This window comes from Mirounga angustirostris, unplaced genomic scaffold (assembly GCF_029215605.1).
Source record: "Mirounga angustirostris isolate CCGP_5_RB_7025 unplaced genomic scaffold, mMirAng1.0.hap1 SCAF_14, whole genome shotgun sequence".
In the NCBI taxonomy this organism is placed as follows: Eukaryota; Metazoa; Chordata; class Mammalia; order Carnivora; family Phocidae; genus Mirounga; species Mirounga angustirostris.
Genome location: NW_026991722.1, coordinates 12,646,529 through 12,673,596, shown reverse-complemented (window position 1 = coordinate 12,673,596; position 27,068 = coordinate 12,646,529). Strand labels below are relative to the sequence as shown.

The following is a 27,068-nucleotide window of genomic DNA, read 5'->3' as shown; positions in this document are numbered from 1 at the left end:
AAAGTGAGTGTATCATGATGTTGTTGGCAGAAGAGAGAGGTTTAGAGTGTTGATAACAAGGATACAGGACCAAAGGAAATTTTTTTTGTTCTAAGTTATTTGATGGTTACATCCAAGGCTGAAGAAATGAAGTTTAAATGCAAAAATAAATGAATATAAAAACCATCATATGCGCCGAAAACATACTTGGAACTCATTCCATTTCTCTTTGTCCTCTAGGCGGCACTCCATTCCACAATGGCCTCCCTTGCTGCAGCAAATGCAGAGTTTTGCTTCGATCTGTTCAGAGAGTTGGATAACAATCAAGGGAGTGAAAATGTGTTCTTTTCTTCTCTGAGCATCTTCACTGCCCTGGCCCTGGTCCGTTTGGGTGCACAAGGTGACTGTGTGTCTCAGATTGATAAGGTCAGTCTCGGTTAGCCACCACCCATGGTTTCTGCGATTAATCGGGGCAAATTGTTTCCTACAAGAGCATATTCTACTGCAATGGTCCCATGTAAATGAAAACATCTCAGTGAGTCCCTCTCTGGGTGTGAAGAAGACACACTGATTGTAGCACTTGTTTTTGGGATGAGAGACAGAAGGAATATTCTCAGAACTGCCACTTTGATTCTTTTCCTTAGTACAGTGGTTCTCAAAATGTGTTTCCTAGACCAGCAGCATCAGCATCACCTGGAGAGCTTGTTCGAAATGCAAATGCTTGGGCCCCAGCTGAGACGTACTAATTAGAAATCTGTGGGGATGGAACCCAGCAATCTGTGGTTTAATAAACTCTCCACGTGCGCACTAAAGCTTGGGAACCACCGCCTGAGTAGAAGTAGATGAGAAAGAAGAAGAGCAAGATACCAATGAAGTCCCACTTTAAACACAAGTGACGTGGGCACCAATGACATAATAGTGCATTCCAGATAATAGCAGCCTACCTGAATGGTTATCACATTGTCACCAACACATGTAGAAAGTACTTTTTAACTCACCCTTGTATACTACCCTGAACCAGGCTGTGCAGGGAAGTGACACAGTCACGGAACTGTAGTAGCTCAGTAGCAGGTGAGATCCCAGGTCCAGGCTGCCTGTGGAGGTCTTTGTTATCCCTTTCTGCCCCCTGGATCCCCCCATTATTTTATTCATAAATGAGAGCTAGCGGAAGATTGTCTGCATTGTAACCCTTCACAACTAAGCACTTGTTGAAGATTGTGCTGATAATTTAAGCTAGGACAATTCGTTTCTCACTCTGGATAGCTCAGTGAATATTTGTTTCTAGGGAATAACCACAGAGTCTCAGAATGCCATTTTCCCAAGAGCTGGAGTGATTCACAACCACAGAGCATTGGGCACTTTTAATGAGATGATAGCAACTAACTGCTGACAACTTCATCAGTGTCTGCCTCTGGGATGAGCCTTATGCGTATCTCACTGGCTGCTCGCGATAGCACCGAGTAGGCACTTACCCTGATCTTGTGTGTTCCCATGCCATCTTAGCTCGTAAGTGGCAGCACTACGAATCAAACTCAGGGTGATCTTCTAAATCAGGGTTTCTAAATCTTGGCCCTACTGACATTTTGAGCCAGATAGTTCTTTGTTGTGAGGGGGCTTTTCTGTGCATTGTAGAAGGTTTAGCAGCATCCCTGGCTTTTCCCCACTAGATTCCATTACTGTACCTCTGTCCAGTCATGACAATCAAAAATGTCTGCAAATATTGCCAGATACCCCCCAGGAAGCAGAATCAACCCACAGTTGAGAACTGTTTGCCTTAAAGCCACCAAACTGAAATGCAGCCCAAAGTACATTATTGCAAAGCCTCAGTTACTTTAAAGTTAGTATTTTGATAAACAAATATAAAGACTTTGGGGGAGAAAAACTTAGCAACTAATAAAAATGTATTCCTTCGTTATTATAAGTACATAATGTTTTAGAACCAAGTAAAGCAACGTGGTGTCATGGAAACAGAACACTGGTCTGGGAGTTAGGAAATCAAATCCAAATTCTGATTTAGGAAAATTAGTTCATCCATGTGGGCCTCAGTATCCTCACCTACAAACTATGGGGGTTGATTTGGTGGTATCCACTTAACAAATAGCTTAAAAGTTGTTCCTGTGGCATATGATAGACAAAGATGTGTAGGCTCCACCCTATGACAAAACCCCACGCCTTTAACACAACAGAAGACACAGTCACTTGTTATTGCATGATTTCAGGTTAGGAACATTCCCAGGCTATTGCCTGATTAATTTCCTGAGGTCTCCTTGCCCCACCAGCAGCCTGGTAGCCCCGGTCAACAACTCATGGGAGGTGGGTCACGGTGGATTCAGAGAGCCTGTCTTACTGGGGTCTGCTCTTTGTCACTGCTGGAATCAGTGCCTTTGCTGAGTTACTTTTTATACTTCTTGCTATTATAACCTATAAGAAACAGGCAAGAGGGAAAAAAATGCACTGTAGACACAGAAACATTCATATAATTCATCTGTACAAATATTTAGTCATCTGCAATATACCTTCTGGGAATTAATTGTTAGCCTTCCCCCTCCCGTCCCCAAACTCTGTCCCAGTTAGTTTCTCCTTGCAATACCCAGCACTTGACACTCTGGGTCACGTATGTATATCTTAGAGAAATCAAGCCTCAATCAATTTAGTTGTAATTTATGGCATCATTCTGTCTCTCTCAAGCATTGCCATGGACCAGTGGTCATTCTTGTTTTTGATGTTCAGATGGTCACAGTTGGGCCAGTAGAAGTCTCTTTAAACTTGTCATTTTTAAACAATGCTTTCAGATGACTCTAAATCTTTGCTGACAACACGATGTTCTGGGCCTGTCCTGAATTTTCTTGGCTCAAGACAGGTCAGGTCACCCACTCTCAGGGAAACCCTGGTTCCTTTACTAGGTAATAGCATTGAAATCCAGAATAGGCATGTGTGAGGTTCAGTAGAGTTAAAGTGACATATCAGCTGCTTGCCATTTGAGTGAAAGCGCAGAAAAGCATATTTATTTATAAGGTCCTGTGTTCAGGTTCATATTTTTTCATTTAGCTCTAATATTACTGTACTTTCTTATTTTAATATAATAGTTTTTATTTTATTTTATTTTATTTTTGGAGGAAAAACTCAACCTTATTTATTTTTTAAGACTGAAACACTTGCGAGCGCCTGGGTGGCTCAGCTGGTTAAGCGACTGCCTTCGGCTCGGGTCATGATCCTGGAGTCCCGGGATCGAGTCCCGCATCGGGCTCCCTGCTCTGCAGGGAGTCTGCTTCTCCCTCTGACCCTCCTCCCTCTCATTCTCCCTGTCTCAAATAAATAAATAAAATCTTTAAAAAAAAAAAAAAAAAAAAAGACTGAAACACTTGGACAATGTGTCACAGCCTTGAGACACCAAACATAGGCTATATTATTTCAAGTAATAAGCTGGTAAAAAGAAAATAAGGTCCTTATCAAAATGATAAGGTGCTAGAGCTAGGGCAGGAACACTGCTTGCTACAAAGGCCCCAGGCAAAAGTGGTATTTGGTAAAGGGCGGGGCGGGTTGCTCCTCTTTTGTTTTAAAGGAATCGTAGCTCCGCCCTGAGTTGCTTACTTTTTCTCCTTTGACCTTCCTGTTGCCCAGGGATTGTCTCAATAGGGCTGTGTTATTTCAGGGGGCTAAATAAGCAATACTGAGTTTAGGCTTTCATTCCATTCTGTTCGATAAAAACAGATTTTTTTTCCAAATCCAGTACTTAATAACTCTCTTAATTAAGAAGCCATCAATTCATCCTTCAATGTTCATTCCTGGATACTGGTATATAGTGCAGTCGAAGCCCCCTTTCCCTTCAAGGGAGGGTGTCACTGCAAGATTGTCCAGTGGCTCTGCAGCAGAGAGCTTCGGGGCCCATCACGGCAGCCAGGAAGGGGGAGGACTGCTTCCCACACCGAGGGGAGCATCACCTCCCGTGTATTTGCAGGGTCTCCCAGTTGGGAGATGTAATGTGTATTTCAAGAAACGCATATCCACATCTTCCTGGCCAGAAACAGATAGCCCCAAGGAAGTGTTCAAAGTTCTTATCCAAACTACGTCTCCTAACTCCACATCTTAAAAATCAGCTTCAGGCCCTTGTATATAAAACAAAACCAAGCAAAACAAAGATCTAGAAACTTCCCCCCCCCCCATTAGTGACCTCCTGGATTTTGTTTTACAGCATATGGAAAATGATTTGGTGATCCTTCTGGTAAACAGGAATTTGGCAACAGACAGAAATACCTCTGCTCACACTAATACAGTGCTTTTTAAAATGTATTTTTCTTTTCTTTGAGCTACCTACTTTTCTGTTTCCTCTCACATAGCATTTCATTGAAATAAAGTATGTATAAATTTTTATCTTAAATCATGTCTTTATATTACAGTGTTATTTAAAAGTTATATAAATTTGAATTTTCTAAAACAATTGGGTTTTACCAAAAATATTTCAAAAAATAATCATTGTAATATGTTACTTATTCTACCACGCTGTGAGAAAACTTAATAGTTTTATAATTTGGCGTGAATACACAGGTAGAAGGCCATTGAGATGCAATGATTCATAATCTTTTTTTTTTTACTTTCAATCCAAAGATCCTAAAATTTCTTACATTGTGTTGACCCATGATTTTCCTTGTTTGCCATTATCTGACTATGTTAAAAGTTGTGAACAATAAAAAGAAATTGTGATTTTCCTACATAGGGTCAGTCAGGGGATATGAGAACACAGGACTGCCGGCATTTTGGATTGTGATAAATATGCCCTTTGATATTTTATTTAATACCTATTACATTTGAATATTTACTAGTATCATTATTCATCTTTAGTCATGGTAGTTTTATTGTTGAATGTGTAGTATCTTAGAATTTTTGAAAATATAAAAATATATATGCATCACCTCAATATTTACCAGTCCAGTTTACTAAAAGCCAATTAGGAATGTCAGAAGAGACAACCAGATTATTATCACAATAGAGTAAAATTAGAAATGATCAAAGAATGATGTTAAATGTTTATGCTTGTTAAAGCTATTTCAAAAAGTTAACAAGAATGACTTCTGGGGATTCATATACTTTTTATAATATTGCCTCAGTTCCACAAGAGTTAGTTCAGAAAGGACATTAGCATTTTTGAGTCCTGACATTGTACCATGATATTTTATGTTTCTGGTACCTCCATATATTCCCAAATACCAGTCTATCCAATGCCAAGGCAAAATGAGAAAGGAGCCTGATATTTTTCATGCTCCACTGTGGCATCGAGCTCGGGGCTCAGGATGACATCCAGGGTGCCAGGCATGTTGTCTTGCAAAGACCCCACCTGTGAATTTTAAATTGACTGCTAATTTGTATATCAAGTTTGCCTTGTTGTCTTTGTCTTATCTCTTACTCCATCTCATGTTAATTATTATTTCAGATTAAGAGGATGTAGAAACTGAGGTAGGTTCCAATTCTCTGTGACCTATTAAGATTAATAATGACACTCACAGTCTTCATACGTTTTCATGTAGCTTACTGAGCTCTTCCATTTCCTCCTAGCCAAGAAGATGGTGCTATTAATTAGGGGTCTGAAGTCTTGAAGTTGAAAGCCCCCACAGACACACTGATAACAATATTGACTTAATTAGATTCCCATCCATAATTCCTTTACCCAGTGTCAGAGTGGTCCCTTACCCCTTCTCCCTACTTCTGCCTCCCACCAAGGATATGGTTCAGATATAGCTCACATGACACCCCCCCTTTTTTTTAAGATTTTATTTATTCATTTGAGAGAAAGACAGAGAGTGCACAAGCAGGGGGAGTGGCCGGCAGAGGGAGTGGGAGAAGCAGACTCCATGCTGAGCAGGGAGTCTGACCTGGGTCTCCATCCCAGGACCCTGGGATCATAACCCAAGTTGAAGGCAGATGCTTAACCATCCGAGCTACCCAGGCGCCCCCATAGAAGACCGCTTAAAGAAAACCTACATCTTTCTACGGAAAATCTTGCCTGTCTCTGACAGTGCACATTCATTTTGCTCCAGACAGCTGCATAAATGATTATCATATGCGTAGTACCCTTTATTACTTCCTAGTACAGAAGCCATTTTGCATTTCAGATCCCATGGACATAAGGGCCTGGGGGAATTCGGATAAAGTGCAATAGAAAATTAAAGCTTGGGCAGAATAGCAATTATTAGAATAATGGGATTATGAGAGCCACACTGGAAAAGGAAAAGCCTAAAACTACTTAATTTCAAATAATCGTAGGATCTTTTTTTGTTTGTTTCAAATAATCGCAGGATCTTAAATCACATCTCTCAAGTCCCAATTTAGCTTCACATTTAGGATTTCCTAGATATTCAGTAACTACGTCTCTCTTTTATGTCTTGGTGCCTGCATAATTAGCCTTAATCTCGCCCGCCATGTGGGTAAATAAGATTTCTCATTTATTCACTCTGCCAGCTTGGGGTGCTTTCCCCAGTGAATAATCTGTGTTCTAACCAAGTCAGTGGTGGGACTGCACCGGTCATGGCTGCCCTGTGAGCTACCACACACACACAAACACAGCCACTAACAATGAAGTCTCTTCCTTCCTTCATTTCGTGGGGTCCCTTCCTGTCGAGCAGCACCTGCTAACTGATTTCCTTGCTCCCTGTTTGCAGATGCTTCACTTCAACCCAGCCTCAGGATGGGGAAACTCTTCTCAGGCTCAGGTAAAGACAACACATTTTTTTAAGGAAAGGGAGTGTGAGACTAAATTTAGAGAAATTACTATCGCACCGATGTATTTAATTATGCTTACTATCCTTTCAAAGCAAAGGAATATGTCTCACTCAGATTTCCATCTTGTGGCATCTCAAGGACAATTTTTGATAATTTCTTTGTTAATTATTAATGTACCAATATTTTACTTGTGCGTTGGCCAGATTTTGGCAAGATAGTTTGGAACTAAATGTTTTGCTTTTATCCTTTGATATTCACAGCCAACTTATATTGGTAAAATGAATTATTTAGTATACACGTGAGGCATATTCATTATCTGCTGTTAATAATTTTATTCTAAGGTTAATTATTTTAGTAAAATTTGTAATTAACTTTGATCACAGATACTATTATGAGAAAGGGCAAGAAATTGTAAATAGAGGGGGCATTGCTGTTTTTACTAGCATCATTATTTTCCAGTTCTTTCATGGTATAATATACATGTTTTATTTCATGTGTAAATAAGAGTGTGGATATATTTGCAGTCCTGTAATACATTTTTATAAATCTTTTTAATAACAGCCAGGACTTCAGTCTCAACTGAAAAGAGTTCTCTCTGATATGAACACATCGCATAGGGATTACGAACTCCACATTGCCAATGGTCTTTTTGCAGAAAAAGTGTTTGATCTTCATAGGGTAAGTGTGGCCTCCCCTGTCACAGGTTATTTCCACTCTGGACCCTAGTCTTGTTCAATCCATCATCTGCAAAAAGGCTTGTATCTTTTCTATGGGGCGATACAACGGTGATTCGTTTTTCTTATAGCTGCTAATTGTGTTGCCAGATGTCTCCAGAATTTCATCTCCCTGTTTCTAGAATACAGCTTTACTTGAGCTGAGTGATCCCCGCATTCAGGGTCCCCAGACTGAGAGGCTGCAAAGCAGAGGAGACTGTGTCCTCTGGCAGTGGTGCGGGGCTGTAATGGGGCAGGAGGAGAAGACTGCTCATTTAGGATTGTCCGTGGGCAGCAGAGGAAAAAGTCTCCCCACTTTTCCCCTAAGCTTTGTGTCTCCTGGGATCGTTGTGGATCCCCAGGGCTGAGTTCACCTTCTCTATTCTCAGCCACACCCTTTCATCTCTTCTACCAACAGTAATTTTGCGGTGAAGGCCACTTACAGAAGAGCCCCTTGTAGGGGACATAGGCAGATATGGCCAGCCACTGGCAGAGGGACAGCTCAGGCTGAACAGAAGGCGGGGGACTGGTTCCCTCGAGGTCAGCGGGCGAAGTTTTCATGTTCCTGTGCACTGTCTGTGTTCTCAGTTCATTCACCATGGCTTCCTGCTCACCCAAAGACCAGTGAGACCCAGACTGCACCTTATATGCTCCTGGGCTCAACCAGTGCTTTAGAGCCCACTGTCGCTGTGACAGCCGGACGCTGGTTGGTGCAGTGGCCATGATTTTCTGGGCATGTTTGTTCTCCCTTGTAATTCTCCACTTGTCAGACAACCATAAAGCTTTGCTTCCCTGACATCTCTGGACTAATCTCCACTTGCATCTTTGTCAGCTGTCTGTGTTCCACCCAACCATTATTGTCTCCTCTGTCACCCACACAGATTCTTTGCCCCTTCCGACACCGCGCCCAAGCCCTTTGGCAGCCTGCCAAGTATGAAGCATTAGGCCACTTTGTTTTTTTAACCTTTCCAAAAGAGTCCTACACAAGCTTTCCAGGGGCCACCTTGTATGTTCAACTCCACATTTTGTGTCTTTTCCCACACATACTGTGGACTCCCCGAGGGACTGCTAACCCTTTTAACCCAGAAGTTGATGTGTCTATCATGTTACTATTTATAGCACATTTCCATGTTCCTTTATCTGGCGCTCAGTGTATGCACCCAGCACAGGCAAGGTGAGATCTGATCACCAACATGGAAAAGAGACACTGCTATTTTTTTCCTCCCAAACATTTACAACACAGTTAGTTATTCTAAAAACTACTTTTGATTAAAAGTGTAACTGTTGTTGACTTTCAGTTGTCAGATCAGTACAAAGATAGATCATCTCCAAATTTTCTACATTTTGTTGTGTAACAGTTTTTTACTCATATTTGAATATGGATGAGTCTATTTGAATTGATGAAGATAATAATAATGTATAACTTGTCTTTACAAAAAGTATATAGAAGACCCAGCCGCCATCTCTGATACCTTCTCTGCCCTCCTCCTGAATCTGTGCTCCATCTGTCTTGGTCAGACCTCTGTGAATGTCAGTCCATATTGCCCCAAGCTCTGCCACCATTTAGGGTGACTTCAGCGTCCCTGTGACAGCCAGCTGTGAGCTCAGCTTCCCTCCTTACAGTCTCCTGACCCTCTCTCCCTGTACCATTACAGTAACAAGGCCCAAGCCACACCCTGAAACTCATCAACGCCCAGAACTGTTCCACTCCTAAAATGTACGACTGGACTTGCCCCGTCAGGGGCCTCATCATTCCGTGCTTCTCGTTCTTTCATTATTTCAGCCCCACTCTACCTGTTCTTCAACTGCATCGAGTTATGCAATTTTTCCTTCTCTCCATCGTCTCTCAACTTATCAGCTCTCCCTTTCCCCCAGCAAAGCCCCACCCAGATGGGTCCCATGACTTCCCTCGGCAGCTGTGCTTGGGCCACTAGGCGACACTTGTGCCAAGCCTCGGCGTGTGTGGTCACCACCACGACACCACGGGCTCCGAGCCCCACAGGTGTCCTCCACGCTGTCCAGCCGTCAGCTGGGCGCTCACAGTGATTTCTCTCGTTCCTCACACCAGTTACTGAAAACTCTTCTGCTTCTCTCAATTTCCCAGCAACCCCTTATTGCCACCATCAGTTTCAACTAGGTCTGTGCCAGGAGCTCTAGGTCTCTGCTGCCTTAGATTTGTCTAGTTGGTCCTAGAGCAGGAGAAGGGCCCAGTGCTGTGGGAGCCCGGGTGAGGACTGGAAGCCATGGGACTTAGTGGAAATGTCTCTGGGTTTTCTTCAGTGCACATCCTGCTTCCCCTGGTCATCAGAATCCCGACAGTAACAGGGCGTTAGCCTCTGCCTTTGGTGGGGTGGGTGGGTGGATGTCTGGGTCATCTGGGATAGACCGAGACCTCAGGGTGACACCCCTCTGCTCCTCAGAACTGCTGCTCTCGGCTCCTGGGGTGGCTGGCCAGGGGAGGGGCCCGCCTGCACGCCTACTGCTCTCCACCCTGCCAAGACCAAACGCTGGGACTTAGTCCTAAATTTTACACCTGTTTGTCCTGTTCACCTCAAAAATAGAATTTCCATACTTGGCACAAGCGCTTTCAACTTTCTAACTTCTCCTTTTTTAAATAAGAACTTACTTTAATACTGAAACGGAAATACATGTTGCAATATACACGGGATGAATATTTTAGTTCTGGATAGGCCATTTGATCTTCTTAGAATTAATGGAAGAATTTTCAAGTGACAAAGCAACAGTGTGTCTCTTAAAGATGAATACATTATATAAGTTCATAGAACGAATTGTGTATAGAGAAAAAAACTGCACTTGAGTTGTCTTATGTTCCAGCTTCTCTTCTATAGGTAAAAGCACATCTGCCTCAGAATAATGCCTTTTCTTACTTAAGCAATAAATTCCCATCTCCACTTGTCTTCTACTTGACAAAGAAAATAGACACCATCAGGGCGGATCCATATCCCAACTTACACCCGGCTCCCTTTCCCTTTTCCCTTCGATTTCAGAGGCAACACTTTGTTTAATGGATAATTCCTCCTTTTCTTCTTGCCACCTCACCCCCTCCCCTGCCCCCAGTTTCTTGGTGATATCTCCATCACTATTTTTCCTGAACTTCTGTCACTCTACTGTCTTCTTCTTCATCGCATATAAATGTGCTCCAGATACATACCTTCTAAATTTTTCTCTCCTTTTTTTGTAAAGTTACCCCATGATTCTCTTCCCATTTCTGTGTTTCTCACTCTGACAGTCTAAACTTGAAAAATCAAGCCTCTTCAAAGAGTGATATGTATAGGCAGAATCCACTTTTCCACCCTTTCTCACTGCTCCATCGATTGCAAACTAGCTTCTACCTTCCACGCTCTCCTGAAGCTGCTCCTACCAAGGTGACTAATGGCTTCCAGTGGACACTTTGCAGTTTGGGTCTTACCTGCCTCTTTAGTATTCAACACTACTGGGGCTCCCTGAAACTTTCTCCTCTCATGGTTTCTATGGCATTGAGTTCTTCTGGTTTTCTACCTTCTCCTTCATTTCAGTTTCCTTTGTTTATCTTTATTCCTCCATTCATCTCTGAAATACTGGTGTTCTTTAGGGTTCTGCCCTCCGGCCTCTTCCACTTTGAGCCTACTGTCTCACCCAAGGAGAGATGATCTACTTAGAAAGTTTATAGTTCCTTGATGTTGTCCTCCATACCTCCACAGCTCTCTGTAGTTGTGTGATGAGTCATTCCTCACCCTCAGTGTCATGCTCATCTCTCTGCCTGCCTACTTACTGCCAGTCCTCAGGTGGGCATCGACAGGTTCTTCAACACACCATCTCTCCTGTCCCCACACATTCTCTTTCCCCTGGGTTCTCTTTCAGTGAATGACCTACCAGGTATTTTGATCAACTTTGACATCTCCCTTTCCCGGAGCTTCATAGTCCATCAGTGAAGAAGACCTAATAGATTTTCCTTCTACTTTCAAAGAAAAGTTATTTTGAAATAATTTCAAACTCACATAGAAATTCCAAGTATTGTAGAAAGAACACTTTCCCCCTGAACCATTTGAGATGTTTTATCATATTTGGATACTCCCATGTAATCCTACAAACAATGGCATTCTTCTACATAGTGATGATACAACCATCAAGATCAGGAAGTTAACAGTGTGCATTACTTCAGCTCATCTTCAGATCCTTTTGAGTTTCACCAATCAGCCCAACATCATCCCTCATGGCAAAGGACTTAGTTCAGAATCATGCATTATATTCTGTTGACTCACTTTTAGTCTCCTTCAATTTGGAACATTTCATAGTCTGTCTTGATTTTCATGATCTTGACACTTTGATAATTATTCACAGTGTCCAGTTTTAGGCCAGTTATATTTTAGAATGCCCTTCAGTGTGGGTTTGTTTGATGTGTCTTCATGATTAGAGTCCTATTTTCTCCCAGCTTTACTGAAATATGATAGATATGTAATATAGTATAAGTTTAAGGTGTACAACATGTTGATTTGATACACTTATATATTATGCAAGGATTATCACCATAGCATTAGCTAACACTTGCACCAGATTTGAGGGAAACATCTGAGTGTTTATTTTTCATTGCATTATCCCTGTGGCACACTAGCAGGATTTTGATTTATCCCATTGCTCATCCTGCCATCTTTGGTCACGTGATTACAAGGATGTCTGCTGGGTTTCTCTGTTGTGAAGTTACTCTTCTTCCCTTTGTTGTTAAGTATTTTGTGAGGAACTGCTTTCAGGCTGTGTAAATATCTCATTCTTGATAAAACATATTTGTTTATTTATGGTAATATTGTTTATTTATAACAATATGGTGTCCTGTTTTCGCCAAAGGGTTATAATCCATCATATTATTTTCATGCTCAAATTATCGCTTCTATTGGCATCTGCATTTGTTTGACATGCCCCCCTCATTTGAGCACTTTCTTTCTGGCACCATGAGATGTTCCAATCGCATCTTCTTTTCCTGCCTCAGCCCTAGAATCAGTCATTTCTCCAGGAGCCTTGGTTCCTTTTTAGGAAAATACATGCGTATATTGAATCAATGTTCATCTTTTTACCTAAATTTGGTGAAACCCACGAGTTCCTACTGATATCTACAATTTCCATCAAACACCACAGGGTTCATTTCTTTTGTTTTGTTTTCTCTCTTTCTGTGTTTAACTCCCTTCTGCAATAGTGAGAAACCTGGCTGCCATTACTCTTACATATTTACTTGTTTGGCCAATCACCCTCTATGTAACCCATTTCCCATCACTGATGCTGTTGCCCCTCCCAGTGTGAAAACACCTTCTTCATCCCATGACAGATCTGCCCCTCCATGCTAGGCTGCTTCTCCATGAGTATACCTCTTCCCTCCACTTAGTCCCCCACACCCCATGGTGGTCTGCCCACCACAGAGATGTTCCTCTCGCTTTTTTGGGCTTTGACACCCCACAAGGATGCCTACCTCACACTAACATCTGCCTGAGGCCACCCCTCCTCAGGGATGCCTCTGGATTCTGCCTACACTTGAATTCCAGAGCTGGGCTTCCCTGACAAGGCAATATGTTCTTTGTCTCCTTCGGCCACTAATACTTTGTGTTGAATTGCTCCTCACCGTGATGGGGCTCTACCATCCAGCTCTGCCACACTGGTCCTCCCCACACTGAGATGTATACCTACCTAGATTTGCCCCTCATGATGGCTTTGAGTCTGAATTGTTCAAGAAGGAAATGGAAGGCTAGGGGGTAAGAAAGAGCTAGTTCTACCTTCTTAGTGTATCTCTAAAGTTCGTTTTGTCCTCCCCATGGCCCTGGAAACTTCCAGTGCCTCAGTTCAGGACCTCTTTATATCCCTCAGGATAAACTATACGGACATTTTAACAAGTCCCTCTATTTCCAGTCAGTTTTCTTTTCTATGCTGATTTCAGAGTCCCCTTTATGAAATGCACATTTAATTATATTACTCCCCTGTTTAAATCCTTTTAATAACACTCCCTAAAATAAAATGAAAGCTCCTTGTCAAGGGAAACAAGGCACTCATGCTCTTCCTCTGTCCTGGCTCATGTCCTCCATTTCCCCCTTTCACTACATGCTTCAGTCATCACAAATTGCTGCTGGTCTCCTGAGTGTGCAAAGATCCTCTTACTTCTCTGAGGGTACTACTACTTGGAGGGCTCGCCTTTTCTGCTCATCTTCTTCAACTTGACTTCTTTCTTTTTTTTCTTTCAAATGCAGGCCAGGTCCAGGGGCTTGAGCTTTATCTTAAGTACAAGAAGTAGCCTGGAAGCCTTCTTAATGCTTTCAGTAGGAAGGGGATGACACAAGCAAGGGAGATGAGTGAGGACACTGTTGAAGTATTTATGGTGAGAAAGCAGTGGTCAAGCCAAGGGAGTGGGCTTTAGCCGTAATCCCTGTTAGCCTCCCTTAATCCACTTCAGATAAACTTAGGTTCAAATAGTGTGCTTGCTGTGCAAATTCAGTTTTGGGTTCTCCAGCAACCCATCCAGCCATACTTCATATTTCTAGCCATACTTCCTCATCTTTGAGTGAGGAATGAGTCCTTGAGTAAGATGGCGAAAATGAAGAGACAAGTTCAAAAACAGAGTTGTTATATGCTTAGTTGATGGTGACTTGTGACTATAAAAACTGTGTATTACTTATAGAACTGTAATTATTTATATTTATAGAACTATATTGAGTGTGCTGAAAAATTATACAATGCCAAAGTGGAACGAGTTGACTTCACAAATGATGTAGAAGATACCATATATAAAATTCATAAATGGATTGAAAATGAAACACATGGTGAGTGCAACCCTATTTTTCTACAAGATTTGTGTGATATATGAATACTGAGAATGGTCAACCTTAAAGCTGGACATCTTTTGTAAGACATGCAAGGAAAAGTTCCTCCTAATCCAAAGTAATAATTGCTGCTATTGAATATTTCTCATGCACTGTTGGTGGTAAGGCAAATTGGTGCAGCCACTGTGGAAAGATAATGGAGGTTCTTCAAAAAATTAAAAACAGAATTATCAATATGATCCAGTAATTCCACTACTGGGTATTTATCCAAAGGAAATGAAAAAACACTAATTTGAAAATACATATGTACACCTGTGGTTATTACACCATTATTTACAGTGGCCAAGATGTGGAAGCAACCCATATGTCCCTCAGTAGATTAATGGATAAAGAAGATGTGATATATATCTCTATACCTAGATAGAGAGATAGATAGATAGACAGACAGACAGACAGATAGAAATATTACTCAGCCATAAAAAGGATGAGATCTTACCATTTGCAACAATGTGGATGGACCTAGAGGGTATAATGCTAAGTGAAATAAGTCAGAGAAAGACAAATATTATTTCATTCATGTGTGGAATTTAAGAAACAAAGAAAAAAGAGGCAGGCAATAAACCAATTTGTTTTTTTAAAGATTTTATTTATTTGTCAGAGAGAGAGAGAGAGAGAGCACAAGCAGGGGGAGTGGGAGAGAGGGAGAAGCAGGCTTCCCGCTGAGCAAGGAGCCCGATGCGGGGCTTGATCCCGGGACCCTGGGATCATGACCTGAGCCAAAGGCAGATGCTTAACCATCTGAGCCACCCAGGCGCCCACAAAAAACCAACTTTTAAATACAGAGAACAAACAGGTGGTTACCAGAGGGGAGGTGGGTTTGAGGATGGGTGAAAGAGGTGAAGGAGATAAAGAGTACACTTACCTTGATGAGCACCAAGTAATGTATAGAATTGTTGGATTATTATATTGTACACCTGAAACTTAATATAACACTGTATGTTAATTATACTTCAATTAAAAAAAAAACCGAATGGTGGTTACTAGGGGTTGGGGGTTTGTGTGTGAAAGGGGGTTGTTCGATGCATTTGGAGTTTCAGTTTTGTGAGACAAAATAAGTTCTGAAGACGCGATATACAACAAGGCATGTATAGTTAATACAACTAACCTGTTAAGATGGTAAATTTGGTGTTATGATTTTTAATCACATTAAAAAATGGGGAGCAAAAATTCCTCACAATCCTAGCACCTCAACAAATCACTGCTTCCTTTTCGCATTTTCTATTCTAGTCCTTGGCTTTATGCACAAAGAATAAATTGACCTAGTTATGTTCGGAGCCTACGTTCACATCTGTGTCTATATTTTTTTTTCTTCACATTCTATCTCCCACATATTTACAGACTACTTTGCAATTTTCATGACCATTTAATTCCATAGACCAAGTATGAAATAAAGAATGTAAACATATCCTTAATAGTTTTTATATTTATTATATGGCAGAATGATAATATTTGGGATATATTGGTTACATCAAATAAATTATTAGATAAAAAAAGAAAAATTGCTTTAGTATTTGTCCAAATGTGGTTCTGAATAATCTTAATAATTTGAATGCTTTATACTTTTCAGAAATCTTACCTATTACATTATCTCATTGGATTGGGAAATGATCCTATGAAACAAATATTGATTTCATTATGACCATTTCATAAATTACTATGTGGGAAATATATTTTATATCATTGCTTATTCTGAAAGATGGATTGTTTGTCTTTCATTTAAAACCCTCTTCATTTAGCAAAATAATGTATGTGGCAAAAGTGGTACCTTCCAGAAAAAGAACATTGCTTTTTTGGTGTTTTTCACACAGCTAAAAACTGAATTCCAGCAGATGTTCTGGTTGAGTTCAAAACAAATAAGGAAATGTATTCATTGCTATTTTGTTGATCAGTTGCTTCCAAACCTAGTCATTTCTTTACTTAAGGCTTGACCTGGTTTTATACTCTGAACAATATACATGTATTTGCTGAGTCTGATTCTGTCTCAAAAGTATGAAAGGTGACTTGCAAACATTCAACATACTACAACTAGTCCTGGGAATAACAATACAGTGTCTCAGTTTTCTTTTTGTTTGTTCATTCATCATTACCTTAGTAGAGGGTTATTTTGACCATTAGCCACCACATGTTTCAAATGTACTATTCACAAACCAAGTGGAACTATGCAATTGCTTTTCCTAATAACTGAATGGAATTCTATTTAGTGTGTAGTTTTTAAGGGTATCAGATTGCTAATACCTTTTTCCATCTGGACCAATTAGTTATTTCTCTTCCTTCTTTCTTCATGCAAATATATCTTAAAATTATTCTTATTTTGATAAGCATTTGTTCTCAATGCTCATTTGGGGGGAATACCTCAGAATACTGCCAACATTCCAACAAACCCACCCAGGTCCTTTCACCCCTTCCCCATCCTCCACACACTACCAAGTCCTTTTAAAAGGACTTTTAAAAGGTACATCTGACCCATCATGGCCATGTCCCTTCTTATCTTCCAATGAATCCTGAACGATCATTTTCCATTGCCTTCAGGATAACCCAAAATTATTACCAGACATTCAAGGCTCTTCATTTTCGGCCCCTGCTCATAACCTTTCCAAGCCTACTTTCCCTATACATCAGAATGAGTTAGGGTTTCCCCAAATACACTGTGCTCTTCCAAGCTTCCATGTGTTTGGGTGAACAGCCTCTGCTATATGCAGCTTCTCTCCGCCTCCCACCTTGCCATCAGCTCAAGCAGAGGGCCAAGCCAGAGGTGGTGCCCCTCACCTGTGCTCCCACAGCACACTCAGCACGTGGCTGTGGTGCCAGTGTGAACAGCTGCTCCCCGGTGCTGGGCCGGGAGCCCAGTGATGGCATGGACTGTTCTGTCATGGTTGTGATTCAAGTATCGAGAACAGGGTTGACATCCGGCAAAAATCTTGTCCATGTGGAAGGAAGGAAGTAATTAGCCCAACAGAATGGAGTAAATTATATTTGGAGTGCTGTGGCCTCGTCGAGGCAGGAAAGGTAGTTTGGTGCTTACCAGCAAGAAGGGGCTTTGGGAATTGTCTTTCCGGGTCAGAATCCTGGTGCCCTAACTTGTTGTGTGATGTTGTACAGATTACTTCATCTCTCTGTGTTCCAGCCTCCTCAACAAGAAAGTGCCCACCTCACAGAGATTTTGTGAGGATTAAACCAAATATTCCATATAAGAGGTTCAGAGAGTACTGGACGGAGCATTCGCTCATGGGTTATTACTAATATCATTGTATTATAATTATGTCGTAAGGAAAAATATGTTCACCTTGTCTTTTTAAAAATTACATTAACAGGGCATCTGGGTGGCTCAGTTGGTTAAGCGTCCACCTCTTGATTTTGGCTCAGATTGTGATCTCGGTGGTGAGATTGAGCCCGCAACGGGGGTCCATGTTCAGTGGGGACTCTGCTTGAGATTCTCTCTGCCTCTGCCCCTCCCCCTGCTCTCTCTCCCTCTCTCTCTCAAGTAAATAAATAAATAAATCTAAAAAAATAAAAATAAAAAATTACATTAAAATTTCACGTTTTTTCTCCATTTATTTTTCAAAAGGCAAAATCAAGAGCGTCTTTCAAGCAGGTAGCATAAGCTCTTTGGCTGTGATGGTGCTGGTGAATGCTGTGTACTTCAAAGGCAAGTGGGAGTTGGCCTTCACCAAGGACGAAACTGTAAATTGCCATTTCAAATCTCCCAAGGTATGGAAATCTTTTTAAGAAGCTTTTTTTTTGCCAGGGGGCTTGGGTGACTCAGTTGGTTAAGCGTCTGCCTTTGGCTCAGGTCGTGATCTCAGGGTCAGGGTCCTGGGATTGAGCCCCACATCAGGCTCTCTGCTCAGCGGGGAGTCTGCTTCTCCCTCTTACTCTCCCTCTGTGCTCTCTCAATCAAGTGCGTAATAAAATCTTACAAAAGAAGTGGGTTTTTTTGGTCACAGTATTCCTTCGCAGAAATTATGGAATTTACATAGACAAATGATGGATTCATCATTTCTTTACTTATTTCTTCTATTGCTTACCAACACCATATGGTGAATTGTTTATAAAACAACCTATTTTCCTGATAATGCAGGTTATGGTACACTACTGGAGGTGTCCCATAAATTGATATTTCTTAGAATATATTCAAATTTGAGAAAGACAATAATGTATGAATTCATTTTAAGATATTCTAGTTGGATGCCTATAAGAAGAAAATATGACAAAAGTATGCTTTTCATTTTTTTGTGATTCTAACTGTGGGGTGTATAGTTCCAGTAATTTAATATCAATGATTTTTCCTGAGTCAAAGCAAGGATGTGTTTCCTTTTACAAAGGAAGAAATTATGTTTAGTCAAGTTATGCATTCCCAAGTGTTAGTCCTAACCAACTTTTGTAAAACATATTCTTGTGTGTGTGTGTGTGTGTGTGTGTTTTACCAATTTGTACACAATAATCTTATAGGATAGTAGAAACATCAAAGGCTTTGGAGTCAGCAGTACTGTGTTGGGGTTCTTGCCTTGCTTCAGTGCCAATCTGCATTGTCTTAGGCAAGTTAACTCAACCACCATAGACCTTCCCATCCTCACAAATGAGGCGATTCCAGTAATTGACTTCTAAAGTTTCTTTCAATCACTCAGCCTTTTGTGTTGAGACAGAGAAACTCAGGTTAAACTTTTAAACTTAGTTTTATTTATTGAAATGTTCTTTCTGCATTTTTCCACATCAGAAGTTTTAGACATAGGAGTGCTGAGAGCTGGTAGAAATCAAAGATCACTGAATGAATGATAAATATTGCTATGAATACTATAGATTTTTTTCTATCATCAGAAGTCAAATACAGACCAGTACTATCAAAATCACACAATTTAAGAATGAGGTATTATAAAAATAAAAAATCTATAGCATTCATTTTTAGTTATAATGCTATTTAATAATTATTCATTACTTACTATATAGACATTTTCAGATAAAATGCTAAGTGCAAAGCAATGTACCTAACGCTAGGTATGTTAGCTCACATAATCTTTACAACAGTCCTATGCAGGAATGGAGGCACAGGGAAGTGAAGTAAGTTGCCCAAAGTTGCACAGCTGGAAGTTTTAAACTCAGGCAGTTAATCTCAAAGTCTGTGCTTATATCCCTAAGCTATGAACCACTGCAACCACTCTTGGCAGCAAGTCAGGAAAAAGCTACAGGATCAACTGGACAAAAACTGAAGCACTATTCTTATAAAGTGAAATAATGTGGGCTAATAAATATTTTTTTGTGACTTGACTTTCAGTGTCCCGGAAAAGCAGTCGCCATGATGCATCAAGAACGGAAGTTCAATTTTTCTGTCATTAGAGACCCACCCATGCAGGTTCTTGAGCTCAAGTATCATGGTGGCATAAGCATGTTCATTATGCTGCCTGAAAATGACCCGTCCCAAGTAAGTTGCTACTGCCGCTTTCACTAGAGGAGAATTAGAAGATTTTTAGGATATTATTGGTTGTGTTTTTATGCATCAACTTTATGATTTCAGGTTATAAGAATTAGAGATTTACCCCCTTATTCATTTATTTGACAAATATTTAAGGAGTACCTACTCTGTGCCAGACACCATTATAGTTACTGAGATTGACTTACTTCAGTTTAATATAATTTTAGTTGAATAGCTATGAAATTGGAACCCTCTCAAACCTCGACCTTGGAGGGAAAATGGCACGAGTTTAGGTCTTTGCACTTGGTCATGAAAATAGTCTTTCATGTATTATTGGAATTTGGACAGACTAAGTATTTTCAGGCAGGAATGATACTGTGGGGTCTGGAGCCCCGGGCCTTTGCGCATTGAAATGTATGGTCTCATTCTGAGCTGCTGTGTCTCTGGGAAAAGCAGAGGTTAGGGACTGCCCTGTGACTGGTATGGCCGGGGCAATAGACCAGCACAGTGCAAGGGCAAAGAATGGTAGCCCTGCAAAGCCAGGGAGCATCACCATATCTCAGATCCTGATCTTTCAGGCTTGTGAATGTGGCCTCCTGAGCCTGTGACCTGAAATCCCAGAAGCCTGGATGTCAGGTCCCTCTCTGTAAATGGAATACTAGACACCATCCATTGAGCACCTACTATGTTCCAGGCTGTGTACTCTAAGCTGCATTTATGTTATCTCTGATCCATACAGCAGTCACGTGGGACAGGGAAAGGAGGCTCATGGAATTTGATCAATTTGTCTGATAGATACATACATATGTACAAATATGTGTGTGTGTACACATATCTCAGCTACCCTAAAATGTTACAACTAAAGTTTAAAATATATTTTTGTATTTTGATTAGTAAAATAATGACTGTTGCTTATGAAATAACTGGAAGGTAAAAAGAATATAAAGAAATACTCCTCCTACCTAGAGGCATTACTTCTATCCATCCTTTTTCTATGATTTGGAAACATGATTTTAGAACTTTGGAAATATAATTTCTAAATGGACAAAATCACTGAATCATTATAATGATTTTTATTTTTCATTTTAATTACCTTTTTTCACATGAACAGCAAGAGGAATGTCATGAAGTTGCTATTGTTAAACCTAAAGTGACAATATAAAATATTGACACTCATATTAAACCAATCATTCACTTGATAATCTTTATCACAATTAGATTTTAGCATGCATCAATTATTTTAACTTCAAATAATCTACAATAACAGAGAAAAGTAGCCCATATAAAATAAACAGCAGATAACTCAAAAGATAGATTTGTTGTTTTTTTTTTAAAGATTTTTATTTATTTATTTGACACAGAGAGAGAGACAGTGAGAGAGGGAATACAAGTAGGGGGAGTGAGAGAGAGAGAAGCAGGCTTCCCGTGGAGCAGGGAGCCCGATGTGGGGCTCGATCCCAGGACCCTGGGATCACAACCTGAGCCGTAGGCAGATGCTTAACGACTGAGCCACCCAGGCGCCCCAAAGATAGATTTGTTTTTATACTTATTGTCTAAATTTTTCTTTTCTGTAATAGATCTTCCTAATAGTGTTTGGATCAGATGAGTATAAATGTATATTCCTACATTATCCTACAGACCTACATAATCCTATGAAACTAAATAATGGGGAAGTTGGCTTTATAGTGAGTTAAATGAGGAAAAAATTCTAATTCAGAATGAGAAGTTATTATAGATTAACCATAAACTGGATAATTTACACACATAAAATTTAAATTAGACAAAATTTGATTATACAAATTTAGGTCCTTGATAAGGATAGCTGTGAAAAGCTATCTTTAGGATTCCAGTGAGACTGAATTTGTGAACAAATACCTACATATAAGATTTGTAAACAATCTGCATGAAAAATCTTCCCCGTATAAGTCTGGATTGTCTCTGATCAATTCTCAGTATTCAGGAATTGGTGAGTTCCATTGTGAATCATTGGGGACAGCAGTGATGCTGGAGAGAGAGCTGTGGGTACCTAGCTATGTAACTGATGTGCCCAGCTATGCAGTTTGGCACATTTCCTACAATGTCTTGAGTTTCAGTTGTTGCATGTGTTGAGTAGGAGGGTATATTTGGATGCAAGCCCCCCAGATGGTGTAGGTGACTGTGCTAGAAGGTACTAATCACCTAAACTCTGGAGGCTAGAGCTCTGGGCTCCTTGCCTTGGGCCCCCTGAGGTTCCATTGGTTATTCTAGCAAGCTATGCAAACATTACCATTTTCTATGTCTTCCATGATGGGAAATGGTCAAGAAATGCTGACTTAAATGACCACTGAGCTCCTTTCTCCTTCTCATGTTCTCTGCTACCCTAATTCCTTCACCTGCCCATTTTTCCACTTTGGCTGTATTTATTCATATGCGGGAAGAGAACAGAAATGCCTTGAAATACAGGTAAGTCACACCTTGTCATAGCAGAGCAAATTAACCATGCTTTGTTAAAGAGTGCTTGAACTATTTGTGTTAGTAACTTCCCATTTTCAGACTCCCCTGGACCCATTGACATACTTACAGTCAAATATCCAGGAGAGGATAATTATGAAAAACCATCTATCTTTATAGTTGGTGTTTTATCTGTCTCTTAAGCATATTGAATTGCCTTTTCAATATTCCTACAGATTGAAAAGAGAATGACCTTTCAGAATCTAATGGAGTGGACCAATCCAAGAAAAATGAGCTCTCAGTATGTTGAGGTGTTTCTTCCTCAGTTCAAGATAGAGAAGAATTATGAAATCAAACACCACTTAAAAGCCCTAGGGCTGAAAGACATCTTTGATGAAACCAGAGCTGATCTCTCTGGTATAGCTCCAGGAGGCCGTTTATATGTGTCCAAAATGATGCACAAGTCCTATATAGAGGTCACCGAGGAGGGCACAGAGGCCACTGCTGCCACAGGAATTAAGATCGTCGAAAAGCAGCTTCCCAAGTCCAGGGTGTTCAGAGCTGATCACCCCTTTCTCTTCTTCATCAGGAAGGATGACATCATCTTGTTTAGTGGCAAAGTGTCTTGCCCTTGAAAATCCAGTTGGTTTCTATTATAGTAGTCCGTACCACATCAAGGAACCACCACAAGAGAATAGATCTGAGCATAATCAAAGCACATTGTGTTTCCTTTGTGTTTACTTCCTTCTAATATTGGTCGGCAGATGATTTTGGAGACTTGACCTTTTGCAGACACCTGGTTGAGTGTCCTCACCCTGCTTTGGCCTTTCTACTACCGTGTGCCTTACCTATTTCTAAGTTCATTACCTTTCTGACCCAACTCAACTCATTCGCATCATCCACCCTCCCCTCCCCCACATCCCCATAGCCCCTTGCACCCGGAGCTGGGCATCACGTCTGGGAACTGCTGGTAATGACAATGTAGAAGCAGCCCTAGGGTTTTGTCTGAAACTCTCTAGTTATCCCAGTTATTCCAGTTTCATTGAAATGAGCTTGGAAGGAAGCCTAGCTACTGAATGTAGGTGTGAAGGATAACCTTTCCCTGTTGACCTAGGAAGACACTAGAGAGTTTCCTTTCACACATCTGATTTGAAATCAGTGTCGAATTTAGATGACAAAAAAATATAGATTTGGGATTGGGAGACAACTAAAATACTTCATTAATAATTTCAAGTTCATGTCTTTCAGGCTTTCCTTGATAGAGATTTTTTTTTCCTTGATAGAGACTTAACATGTACATAGTTTTCAAACATTATGTATCTTTGAACTATTGCCATTTGTTATTTACAGTATATGTTTCACATGCTGTATAGTTTATTCTCTATTTATGAAAAATAAATAAATACAACATGACTGTACAGTGTGATCGTTCTCCTCTGACCAACTGTGAGACTACCAGCAGTTTCTTTATTTGCTAGGCCAAGCAAATTAGCAATGAATAGAAAGAATGCTTTTTAAATATAAATCTGATTTGGTTCAATGTTGCTAATTTATTACACATGAAAGTTACTTTTCCAGATGCATAGGCTGATAAGGTAATTTTAAATAATTTTAAATACTAAGATTTACATTAACAAAACAGATAAAAAATAAATTGAGAATCAATAGACCAAGCTGAACTCACTTAGGATTTTATAAACAGCCTATTGAATTGTGTTTTTATCACAAAAGACTTTCACCTGAATAGGAACTAAATTAATCTGGAGTAGTCTATAGCATGGCACTGTGCCGCATAATACTAGACCTGGCAGCTATTTGATTTTCAACAGATGTGGAATTCATGAATATGGCATGAATGAGTTAATGTGACATGATTTGAGAGATGTAGAAAAGCTTCTGACCAAAATAATTTAATTGCTAACCTGCCATACCTGAAATAACTATTATGTCTTTCAGAGACCTTTGTTGGGGCGGCGGGGGTGGGGGGAGTGAAATTAACCGGTATGCAGTGGTATGTCTCTCTCTCTCTCTATATATATATATATTTTTAAAGAACTTATTTTTCTGATTAACTCCATTCCCACCTATTGCCATTCAAAAATGACATACTTCTAGACTCTGTCCTTAGGTGGTAAAGATACAAGAAGGGGGTACAGGAGCATGCATTCTGATGGCCGCCATGCTGTTCAGAAGCATGGACACTCTTGTCTGCTGGTAGGGTTTTCTGGGCAGCCATGGTGGGACTCACAGCTCCTGAGGTTTGAAGCAAGCATCCAAGAGAGTGAGAGTCAGGTCTGTGAGGAAATCATATGGAAAAACTGGTGTGAGCTTTCCCTACAACTCGGTTGGTCTGCCCATCTATATGTCCACCTCATGGTTAAGGGCCCCAGCTCATGCAGAGAAGGGCTACCTTGTCCAGTCATGATCTAGGCTTCATTTGGTGTCACTTCCACAAACCCGAAACAGCTTCGGAAACTGTGGCAATTGTGGAAGCATGATGTTTCCTGTGAACGTCGTCAATACACCTCGGGTTCAGTGACAGCAAAAGTAACGCTGTTGAACCTGTCTTAGCATTGAGCTTCATGCTTCTTGGGGCAGGAGCTGTGACTGATTTGTTTTGTATCCCAACATCCCTAGAACAGTACTTAACATATAGTGGGCACTCAGTGTGTCTTTAGGATAAATGTAGTTGGTAATCCCAAGGGTGTGATTTGAAGTGGCAATGAGACCTCAGGGACCACTTCGGTGTAAGTTCAAGTCATTGATCTTGTAATCGATTTTTATCTTTTAGGGTCATTTTTTTTTCAGTCTGCTTATTTAACCATAGGTCTTTCCAGAGCTCTTCTCCTCTTACTCAAAATTCTATATATGATCCCGTCTGAACACATGGCTTCCATAATAGCTGATGACACCTAGCTATATGCTTACTTCATCCAAATTCACGACTGCCTCCTGAAAAGCCCACCGAAGTTTTACTCCACTAAAGTGGAGCTTTAGTGGAGTAAAACTAAACATGTCTCAGCTAAAACACATCACCATCTTCCACATGATCTTCTTGGGGGCCTGCTTCTAGTGAAGGACAAATATTGTCTAAAACTCTAAGCTCAAACCATCAAGATTATCTTTGTGTATTCCTTCTTTTTCACACTGTGACTGTTCACCAGTGTTACCACTAAAATGTCTCTTAATTTATCTCCTTTTCTTTCTTCCTATCAGCACTGCTCAAGTTTAGACTGTTCACGTCTGTAGTTTGTTTCTTATCTGTTCTGTCTGCCTCTTGTGATTTGCATTTCCCTCTCACTCTTAAGCCAAAAGTCATGAAGATTTCTATGTTTTCATCCATAGATGCCAGTTATCTTCCTGAAACACAGATTGAACAAGTCACTTTCTTATAAAGCACCAATGGCTCTTTAAGCACCTAAGGACAGAGTCTAAACTCCAGCATGACCCTCCAGGCCTTCCACAATTTTCCTTATCCTCCTTTCCACTTGGTCTTGCCTCTCCCTGCCAAAGACTCTGAGCTCAACATACCTTGGATTAATTGAAAACCCAGTCTACTATTTTGTGTTGTTCAACCTGTCCCCTCTGAGTGGCACGCTCTCTCCTTCTTTGCTTAATGCCCATTGAATTGTTCAAGCAGCTGACCACATTCATGTTCCCTGGGGAGAACTCCATTCACGTGGACTCACAAAATACACTGTGCCTCCTTTTATGAGAGCTATGCTCAAATTTCCTGCTGCCTTCTGTTTGTGTGTGTGTGCACGTGTGTGTGTGCATGCAGGTGTGCACGTGGCTTGCTAGATTATAAGCTCTTTAAGGGCAGGTATGGCATATGATAGGTATTCCTTCCTCATTTTAAATGAATAAATTCCTCTAAGGTCCCAAGAAAGGACAAAAATCAACCAGAGAGTGTAGTGCAGACAGAGACTCTGGACAGACAACAGGGGCCCTCGCCAGCCTTTGGCCCCACCTCCATGAGCGCCTCCTTGAGAGCATGCTATTTTTCACCAGTCACATGCCAAAGCCTCTAGAAGGGCAAGATCTCTAAGGTGGGCGAAAGAGCATTGTTGGATCTTCTGTCTCTGCAGGAGCAGGAAGCTTTTTTCCACCCATTTTTCAATGAAGAGGAAGAGCAGTATTGTCATCTTCTTCACCACCATCGCTGCTCTATCATTTACAAAATGTTTTCACAGTGCCACTCACTATGACATCTCATTTCTCCTTTCAGTCCTGTAAGGTGGAAACTATTATGATTATTAATGTTATTTTCATTTCATAAGGCAAATTAGGGTCAGAGAAGTTGAGCAATTGCCTAAGATCATGTGTGCTCTTTCCATCATAACCCGCTGCCTTGGACGTCACGGATCTCACTTGTGCCTTGGCTCTGCTCAGAGTCCTCTTATCTCGTGCTCCAGCGCCTCACGTGTTTCACTCCTCTGGCATGCCTCCTGGCTGACACCATATGTCTCTGATGAGCTCGGGCTTTCCTGAAACACCACACCTCCTATAAATTTGGGCAAATCCACAATTACATGACTCTGTGTTCTTATATTTGGGTCATTTATGCTTTTATGATTTGGGTGATTTAATTTGACTACATATTATTTGTCCTAATAATAAACTTTTTGAGAGTTTATATAGGAATGATAATGATAGTGCAAACTCTTCTAATCATAAACTCTCCTAAGTATAAACTCTGTGAAACAAGAGACAGTTATCTTCTGCTCACTTTATAATTTCTCTCCAGCACATTCTGTACCCCTTCACTGACTGACAGTTTCTACTCATCAACAGGGAAAGGCAGCATATGTGTCTGTAATCATCTGGTTATCTTTTGACACTAATATTTCATTTCTGTCCCTACAGACGTCCTAGAATTTGTAAAACTCAGAACTAGGTTCATAAGCTTAATCTTCCCTTTAGATGCCAGTAGCACCTTGAAGAAAAGAAGGCCACAGTGAGTTTACC

General features: G+C 40.6%; 1 protein-coding gene across 1 annotated transcript; it reads left to right on the top strand.

Annotated features, from left to right (window-relative positions):
* Positions 1-237: 237 nt before the first annotated feature.
* SERPINB7 (serpin family B member 7) lies at positions 238-23,118 on the top strand. Its single transcript, XM_045886310.1, has 7 exons — positions 238-405; positions 6,633-6,683; positions 7,255-7,371; positions 14,086-14,203; positions 17,829-17,971; positions 19,533-19,679; positions 22,337-23,118. Exons 1-7 carry the CDS (start codon positions 238-240, stop codon positions 22,733-22,735), a joined length of 1,143 nt encoding a protein of 380 aa, XP_045742266.1. The 3' UTR covers positions 22,736-23,118.
* Positions 23,119-27,068: the final 3,950 nt, after the last annotated feature.

Coding starts and splice junctions, on each gene's coding strand:
- SERPINB7 (XM_045886310.1), top strand. CDS start 238: ATGGCCTCCCTTGCTGCAGCAAATGCAGAGTTTTGCTTCGATCTGTTC. Junction 7,372..14,085: donor AAGTGTTTGATCTTCATAGG/GTAAGTGTGGCC, acceptor TTATATTTATAG/AACTATATTGAGTGTGCTGA. Junction 14,204..17,828: donor GATTGAAAATGAAACACATG/GTGAGTGCAACC, acceptor ATTTTTCAAAAG/GCAAAATCAAGAGCGTCTTT.